At 56.3% G+C, this 9049-nt stretch overlaps 1 protein-coding gene across 1 annotated transcript; it reads left to right on the top strand.

Moving 5' to 3' along the window:
* Nucleotides 1–6897: 6897 nt before the first annotated feature.
* Nucleotides 6898–8820, top strand: TMEM185B (transmembrane protein 185B). Its single transcript, XM_004608151.2, has one exon. It carries the CDS (start codon nucleotides 6966–6968, stop codon nucleotides 8016–8018), a length of 1053 nt encoding a protein of 350 aa, XP_004608208.1. The 5' UTR covers nucleotides 6898–6965; the 3' UTR covers nucleotides 8019–8820.
* The last annotated feature ends 229 nt before the right edge of the window (nucleotides 8821–9049 follow it).

The following is a 9049-nucleotide window of genomic DNA, read 5'->3' as shown; positions in this document are numbered from 1 at the left end:
TTGGCAGCTCCCCAAAGTGACCAGAGAAAGTAACCAAGAACCCCTCTCAGAGGAGGTACTCAAGTGATTGAACACATGCTTTGTATGGGGGTGGCAGGGACCTGGGATAGACCCCCAGTACTGTAAGGTCCCCTGAGCACTGCTAGAGTGATCCCTCAGCACTATTAGAGTGACCCCTGAGCACTGTGAGAGTGATACCTGAGTGTGCCAGGGTGACCCCCAAGCACTGCCACAGTGACCCCTGATCACTGTTAGAGTGACTCCTGAGCACTTCTGGGGGGACCGCTTCGCACTGTGAGAATGATCCCTGAGTACTGCTGGGGTGAACCCTGAGCACTGTTAAGAGTGACCCCCAGAACTGAGCCAGGAACAAGCCCCTCAAGCACCACTAAAACACTGACTGTGTGAGATTCAGACGTGACCTTGAGTCTCGGGATGATGACTAAGCGCACACGCAGATTAAAATGGTGAAGAGTGACTGCAGGGCAACAGCCCACAGTGGGAACTGACTCCTGGAGAGGGGGTGAGGCTCTGGCCTTGCACGCGGCCGGCCCTGGGTGGAACCCAGCACCATATATGGTCCCCTGAACCCAGGAGTGCTCCCTGAGCACAGAACCAGGAGTCAGCCCCGAGCACTGCTGAGGACAGGACCTCAGGTCATATGTGTGAAATGAGTCCATGTTTAGGGGAAAGCTGGTGAAAAGCCAGCCTAAGCCCCAGAGGGTCCCAGCCCGTATTTTGTTTTACTGTCCCCATCTTCAGGTTTTTTTGTTCACTCCTGGAGGCTCGTCTTACCGGGAGCACGGTGCTGAGAGCCAACAAGGCCACGCAGAGCTCCTGAAGAAGCCGCTGTGTGCAACCCCACCAACAGCTGGGGGAGGGCTCCCGGGACTTGGGGACAGACCCTTCCCTTGCAAGGCCAGCTCGCAACGGGCTCCTGGGCCCTGAGCCCAGCAGCAAGGGCTGAAGCTCTGTCCCACCCGCTCCCGGCTGCTTCGGGGAGCTGGCCAGTTTGGGAGTACCTTGTGGTATGCACCCAGCGTCAGCCAGGACAGCCAGAACCACAGAGCTGGTGCCAGGCCCAGAGTGGCCACTGCTTCCCGGCAGGCTGTGTCCTCCTGGGTGTGATGTGGCTCTGAGCAGGTCTTTTTCCGCTGGGCAGGCGGGGGCTGAGCTGTGCTCAGAGGCCCACAAGGTGCTGGGATGGGACCCCAGGATCCCACTGTTGCTGGGCTTCAGCCACCCACGCCTGGGCTGCGTGTGAGCGGCGTCCTCGCGGGGCCCGGCCTTCCCTGGCCCCGTCTGCTGATTCACACAATAACCGTGTCGCTGCTGGTGCCGCCGGGCCCCGCAGCTGGAGTCAAGGTAACTACTGGGCTTACCTTAACAGAGATTATCCTGGATCTGCCGGAAATCCCACGGGCCATTACAAATGGGAAAAAGGCTGGTGGGTGGGAGAAACGTGGCCAAGGGGGATCTGAAAAGCGTAAGGAGGGGGCATAGAAGGGTGGGGGGTGACAAGCCAGCAAATGCAGGAGGCAGAGAATGACACCCCCCTGCACCCACCCACCCCCTGTCTAGGGCTCACGGGGCAATGGGAAGCTCAGACTCCTGTCTCCATGGAACCAATTCTGCCGACAGACCAAAGCCGCTCTGCCAGCCGTAGCCCCTGGGAAAGAACAAGGGCCCTGCTGGTACCTTGGTCTGGGCCTCGGTGGGGCGGGAGAATCCTCCCCACCGCCCTCTGCCTGGACCTCAGATTTACAGACCCAGGTCGCATGACACAATGGCATTGTTTCAAACTGCTGAGCTGGTGGAGATTTGTTACAGCAGGCGGTTTGAAACTAGCAACTAAGAAGTCAGCTGCCCGGCACAGAAGGTCCTGAGCCAAGGTGGAGGGCCCTCGAGGCCCTGAACTCTGCGGGTGGGGGTGATGCCTCTGCCCTCGCTGCTCCCAGGAAGGAGGGAAGAGAGGACCCGCTGGACCTGGGACAGCAGTGTCACAGCAAGTCCCTAATTTACTCACCCAACCTTTCTCAGCCCTGGCTGCAGACGTAAGCACCCGTGGGGGGAGGGGGGTTAAGTCGGCCGGATTTAGCTCCGAGAAATGAGTCCCCTGGTAGGAACAAAGCCCATGACTCTGTGAGGGTCAAGGAAAGGCCACCGGTCCTCCAGGGTCTGGCCTTCCCAGGCTCTGGTGCCCTGTCTGGGTCTTGGGACACAGGTGGGAGGTCCAGGGGAGCGGGCCGGCCGAGGAGACGACGGCAGGCCTGTGGAAGCTGGCAGACCCCCGTGGCATGTTCAGGGAACCCCCAGGACGTGGTCTGGCCAGCAGGTGAGTGGGGGGCAAGCACACAGGTTCCTGCAAGTGCCCAAGTTAGGGGTAAGGATGCTGAACAACAATAAAAACACTGAGGACCCCAGCCCCCCAGTGCAGGGATAGGCTAGCACACACAGGTCTCCGCCCTCCGTAAAGAGAAGAATCACGCTGGCCTGCCAGGCTCAAGGCAGTGCACAGCCCCTGGCCCGCACCTGCTCAACAAGCTAAATCAGCTTGGAGTAAATACAAGCACACAGGCAGGTCCCCCAGAGACTGACCACGTCAGGGGAAACGGATGTTCCTCCTGTTTACAGAACCAGGGGCCAGGGCCTCTGGCCTCTGGCAGGCCAGCTGGGGAGGGATGTAGCCAGGAGCACACCCAAGTCCCCACTTAGGACTTTGGCACAAGCCCAGAGCTGGCCCTGACCTCTCAGGAGTGTGGCAGCTGGGCCACTGCGGCTGAGGGTCACTGGGGGAGCCTCAGACAAGGCCCTCTGGAGACGGCAGTGCAGAGGTCTGTGATGGAGCAGGCGCGTTCATCCCTGGCTCCAGGAACCGGGGGAGAGTTTCTCACTGTTCTAGCGAGATCTGTAGGGCTTGTCCTGTCACAGAACCACCAGCCTCCCCCCACCTCCTCCGGCTTTACTCCTCACTCGGTGCTCATAGGAATAGCTCCCACTTCTTTTCCATATAAACCCATTTCCAGGTATTGAGTCATCCAAACCAGAGACCCCCAATCTTATTTTGACTACTGGGCACTTCAAAAAAAAAAATGCTAAACTAAGGGCTGAAGCGATAGCACAGCGGGTAGGGCGTTTGCCTTGCATGCGGCCCGACCCAGGTTTGATTCCCAGCATCCCATATGGTCCCCTGAGCACCGCCAGGGGTAATTCCTGAGTGCAGAGCCAGGAGTGACCCCTGTGCATTATCGGGTGTGACCCAAAAAGAAAAAAAACTAAACTGATAAAAAACAAACTACTCAGCACCTCTCTGGGACTCTGCCTTCTTTATGCAAACACAGTGCTCCCTGATTACACCTGGCCCTCGTAACTATAGCATCCACCTGGGTCGGTATTACCACTTTGGGAAACACAAAGTTTTGGTTTTTTTTTTTTGCTTTTTGGGTCACATCCAGTAATGCACAGGGGTTACTCCTGGCTCATGCACTCAGGAATCACCTCTGGCGGTGCTCAGGGGACCATATGGGATGCTGGGATTTGAACCCGGGTCGGCCGCGTGCAAGGCAAACGCCCTACTCGCTGTGCTATCACTCCAGCCCAACACAATTTTTTAAAACAATCCTGTATGCTTCTAAAAGTCCTTGTTAGGGTGAGGCTGACCTAGTTTCCCATGTTTAATTTTTTTAAATTTTTTTTCAAATTTTTAAATTTGTTTTTTCTTTTTGGGTCATACCTGGCGATGCACAAGGGTTACTCCTGGCTCTGCACTCAGGAATTACTCCTGGAGGTGCTCAGGGGACCATATGGGATGCTGGGAATTGAACCCAGGTTGGCCACGTGCAAGGCAAACATCCTACCCACTGTACTATCGCTCTAGCCCCTTAATTTTGTTTTTTTTTTAAGAAAACTTTGTCTTAGCTAGCAAACCCCTTCTGAAGAGGAAATAGGACAAGAAAGTCCAGGATTCCCTTCCAACCCGGAGGAAGGGGTAGATCCCCACTTGCTAATTTTGTCCCCACAATGACTCCAGCTGGGCACTGCAGAAAACAAGGGTCTCTGAGAGGATACCTATGAGATGAGGGTTCAGGGTTAAAGCTGAGGACCAGTGGGGTTTGCTCATCTGAGTCTCCCCTGGAACTTCCCAGTGCCTCTGGCCAAGGATGAAGCCAGTGAAACTGTGGGGTCTTAGTTTTTTCCTTCTTCTTGTCTCAGGGGTCAGAGGCCCAGGCCATGCACAGTGGTGCTGGGAGAACAAGCAGTACAAGGGGTCAAATCTCACACATGGCAGCCTGTCACCTACCATTTGAGCCATCTTCCTGGGGGTGAGACCTTTAAAGACCGGAGGTTACTGGCCCATCACACACATCCTGTGGATGCTGATTGGAAAAACCAGCTCCTGGGGGTGCACCTGCGGTTCCCCCTTCTCTCAGGAAACCCCTCTTTCTTACCTGAGCCCTTGACATACTCTCTGCAAGGCAGGAAGGACAGCAAACAGGACTCACTTGCCCAGGAAGGAAGAGGGGGCCAAGAGAGCATCCTTCAGGGGCCAGGTCAGCCCCACAGACCCGCCAGCACTCTTTTTTAAAAAAAAATTTTTTTTTATTAGAGAATCACTGTGATGTACAGTTACAAACTTATGAACTTTTGTGTTTGCATTTCATCCATATAGTGATGGTTTACCCATCCCTCCACCAGTGCCCATTCTCCTCCACCAGATCCCAGTATCCCTCCCACCACCCCCACCTCAACCCCCAACACCCCACTCTGCCTCTGCGGCAGGGCATTCCCTTTTGTTCTCTCCCCTTTTGGGTGTTGTAGTTTGCAATAGAGGTATTGAGTGGACTACATGTTTGGTCTGTAGTCTACTTTCAGCATGCATCTTCCAACCTGAATGGGTCCTCCCAACACCTCTACTTGGTGTTCCCTTCTCTATCTCAGCTGCCTTTTCCCCCAGCATGTGTGGCCAGTTTCCAAGCTGTGGGGCAGACCTCCTGGTCCTTATCTCTACAACTCTTGGGTGTTAGTCTCCCACTCTGTTATTTTATATTCCACAGACGAGTGCAATCTTTCTATGTCAGTCTCTCTCTGACGCATTTCACTTAACATGATACTTTCCATGTTGATCTATATGCAAATTTCATGACTTGATCTTTTTTAACAGCTGCATAGTATTCCATTGTGTAGATGTACCAAAGTTTCTATAACCAGTCATCTGTCCGCTGGCACTCTTGATCCTTTGAGATTGTTCCTGCCAGCCCCCCACCTTGGCCCACCTCCCAGTAGCTCAGGATACTGAGTCCTAGGTAGGTAGAAAGGCACGAATCTGATTAGGTTTGTCAGCCGTGTGGCAGCAAAAACTGAACCAGGTTCCCAGATGTTTGTGGTGCTGATATCCAGTGTCTCACAAGAGGCTTGTATCTCATTGCATACTTGCTGACCCGTTTTTTTTTTCCAGTCCGAGAATTGATTTATAATCTTTCCTTGTGTAATCATCACATGGTATAATTCCATGATGACACTGCTGAAAAGACGGAGAAGCAATGGCCTCTCGGCTGGCTCAAGGACATGCATTTGTCTTCTACCCAAGGTGAGCGGAGAACCTACAGCCACACGTGCACTAGCAGTCTATTTCCCAGAGCCAACCTGGCAAGATTTGTTTTGAGGACCACAATATTGGGTGTGAACTTTCTGTAGTCTCAGGGAAAAAATGTTTTCTAAACCATCACGAAGAAATGAAGAGTGCCAACTGAAACATTCAAGTCTAAAGTTCATCCTCAAGTATTCTGTGCATCCTAACCATGCACTGAAGAGTTTACTGATAAATTATTTTTAAACAATACCAGCACAACTTAAAAAAATTAAAAACCAACCTTCCCATACTGGTTAGGCCTCACTTCTCTATAAATCAGTGAATAATGTTGTAAAATATGCTACTCTACCAATGCGCCACTTCCCTGTTCCAAGGAACCAAGTTTCTTGGTCTCCAGCCCAGTGTCCCTGCGCTGAAGCTGCCCCATGAGGTCTGCGGGTGAGCCAAATGAGACGTAGATTCAAAATGAGATTCAGGGACTTGAAGTCCAAAGCCTTGAGTCTGGGTCTCCACTCGGTCCCCTCATGCCCAGTGTGGCCCCGAGAGCTGGGTTCGCCTTGGCTCCTCCGCTTTAGGGGACCTGCGAGCCTAAACTTCCTCAATACCTGCCTGTCTGGCACATCCTGGATACCTGGACAGCTGCAAGAACCTCCCCCACCCGCCACCAGGAAGCCCGACAGCCTCCGGGCGCTCTTGGCCCGCCCTCTTCTCCACCCCACGCCCAGTCCCGGGAATGCTCCCCAGCCCAGCGCCCCCTGGCCACGCCCGCGCGCGGCTCCGCGGCACGCGCGCACCGGCGCGGCGCACTCCCGACAGTTACCGGTCCCGCCTCGCTCCCATCCGCGCGCCGCGGCCACGCCTCCGCGGGGCGGGGGGCGGGGGCGGCCACGCCGCGCCCCTGGGCGGGCCCCGGGGCTCAGCCCGCGGGCGGGCGGGTGGGGAGGATGTGAGCTCAGTGCCCGCTCTCCGGCTGCGGTGCCTGCAGGAAGCGGCCGCCCCCGCCCCGCGCCTGCAAGCCCCCCGTGCGAGGCCCCGGCCACCGCTGCCGCCGTGCACAAGGATGGGCGCCGAGTGACCGACCGGAGCCGCGGCCGGGTCGGGGTGGGCCGGACCTCCCCCAACTCCCCCCCCTCGCGCGCGCCGGGGACAGACGCGCGCGCGCACGCCCCGCCCCGCCCCGCCGTGCGGCCGCCGCGCACGTGACGGCGCGCGCACGTGCCGGGGGGCTGCGGGCGCGCCGGGCGGCTCGGCGGCTGCTGCGCCCCCTCGGCGGCCTCCCCGCCGCGGCCCACCGGGGCGCAGGCACGCAGGGCGCGCTCGGGCGGCGGCGGCGGCGGCGGCGGGCCCGGCCCGGCGCGGCCGCGCGGGCCTCGCCATGAACCCCCGGGGCCTGTTCCAGGACTTCAACCCCAGCAAGTTCCTCATCTACGCCTGCCTGCTGCTCTTCTCCGTGCTGCTGCCGCTGCGCCTGGACGGCGTCATCCAGTGGAGCTACTGGGCCGTCTTCGCCCCCATCTGGCTGTGGAAGGGCCTGGCGATGGTGGGCGCGGCGGTGGGCGCCGCCGTGTGGGCCCGCAACCCCCGCTACCGCGCCGAGGGCGGCGCCTGCGTCGAGTTCAAGGCCATGCTCATCGCCGTGGGCATCCACATGCTGCTGCTCCTGTTCGAGGTGCTGGTGTGCGACCGCGTGGAGCGGGGCACGCACTTCTGGCTGCTCGTCTTCATGCCGCTCTTCTTCGTGTCGCCCGTGGCCGTGGCCGCCTGCGTCTGGGGCTTCCGCCACGACCGCTCGCTGGAGCTGGAGATCCTGTGCTCTGTCAACATCCTGCAGTTCATCTTCATCGCCCTGCGGCTCGACAGGATCATCCGCTGGCCGTGGCTGGTGGTGTTCGTGCCCCTGTGGATCCTCATGTCCTTCCTCTGCCTGGTGGTCCTCTACTACATCGTCTGGTCCCTCCTGTTCCTGCGCTCCCTGGACGTGGTGGCCGAGCAGCGGCGGACGCACGTGACCATGGCCATCATCTGGGTCTTGATCGTCCTGCCCCTGCTCATTTTCGAGATCCTGCTGGTGCACCGCTTGGACGGGCACAACACCTTCTCCTATGTCTCCCTCTTCGTGCCCCTGTGGCTGTCCCTGATCACCCTGATGGCCACCACTTTCCGGCGGAAGGGGGGCAACCATTGGTGGTTTGGCATTCGCAGAGATTTTTGCCAGTTTCTGCTCGAGATCTTCCCGTTTTTGCGCGAGTACGGGAACATCTCCTACGATCTGCATCATGAAGATAATGAAGACGCCGAAGAAGCATCGGTGGCGGAAGCCCCGAAAATCGGTCCCATGTTTGGAAAAAAGACCAGGGTAGTTATAACCCAGAGCCCTGGGAAATATGTTCCCCCGCCTCCCAAGTTGAATATCGATATGCCAGATTAAGCTCCCAGGGAAGCACTGATGAGTGGATTAGAAAACCACATGCAGAGAACACAAAGTCCACTGAGACTTTTTTTTTTTTTTTGCCTCTCTGTTCATCCTTCCCCAAGTGAAGGGGGGGAAAGGCTCCAAACCTCTAATTTTTTTTGTTGTCGGAGGTTACTTGAACCCGAGGCTCTGTATGTGTGGTGTGTGTGTGCAGGGCTGGTGTGCAGCAGAGCACCGGTTTCCCAAACCCGTGTGGTTGTGTGTGTGTGTGCGTGCGTGCGTGCGTGCGTGTGTGTGTGTGTGTGTGCATGCGTGCATCGTCAGCTTGCTTGGGACCAGTAGTTTGAATGGTCCCCATATTCCTCAACAGCGAGAACCACGCTGATGTGGGGAGGTGGTTGTTACATGGTACTCTACCTGTTGGAAGTATTGTTTTTTTAAAAAGTATTTTTGTATACTGCTGGTCTCAAATTGTATTTCAGATGGTTCCTGTTGTGACCCAAGAGCCCCCTCGAAAGCACTCTCCGTGCCCACCTCTTGTTCATAACCCTCTAGTTGCTGGTTTTTTAGTGTGCCTGCTGTTCAGATAGTTCCCCCGTGGCCTCGGGGACGCCGGTCTTGACTCCCCTTGGTAGGGGACTTGTTCTAATGCAGTGACACTGTGCAGGTAGGATATTTATCAGTTTTAGCAGTGTGATGTATTATGTTGAATTCTAGTTCTATGCAGTACAATGTATTATGTTAAAAGTATTTTTTTAAGTTTCTATGTGAAGGTCTGTCTCTAGCAGATGTCCTTAAAGATGGCTTATGACATTAATAGTGTGCCTGGTGTGGAATCTTGTCTGAGTACTGGGTGAGGATGGAGGGACTAAAATCCCCAGGATCTTCATGTCCAGGGGTCAGGAGACTCATTTCGCCCAGCCAGACACATTGGTGGAGGCAGTGCCCCCATGCCCTGGGACAGGCACCCTGCCCGCCTGGGCCCGGGCCACGGAGTGACACCGTTGTTTAGATCCTTGAGTTTTTCCACATGCGTAATAAGAAGT

This window comes from Sorex araneus, chromosome X (assembly GCF_027595985.1).
Source record: "Sorex araneus isolate mSorAra2 chromosome X, mSorAra2.pri, whole genome shotgun sequence".
Classification (NCBI taxonomy): Eukaryota; Metazoa; Chordata; class Mammalia; order Eulipotyphla; family Soricidae; genus Sorex; species Sorex araneus.
The sequence above is the reverse complement of the archived record's forward strand: the minus strand, read 5'-3'. Positions and strand labels throughout refer to the sequence as shown.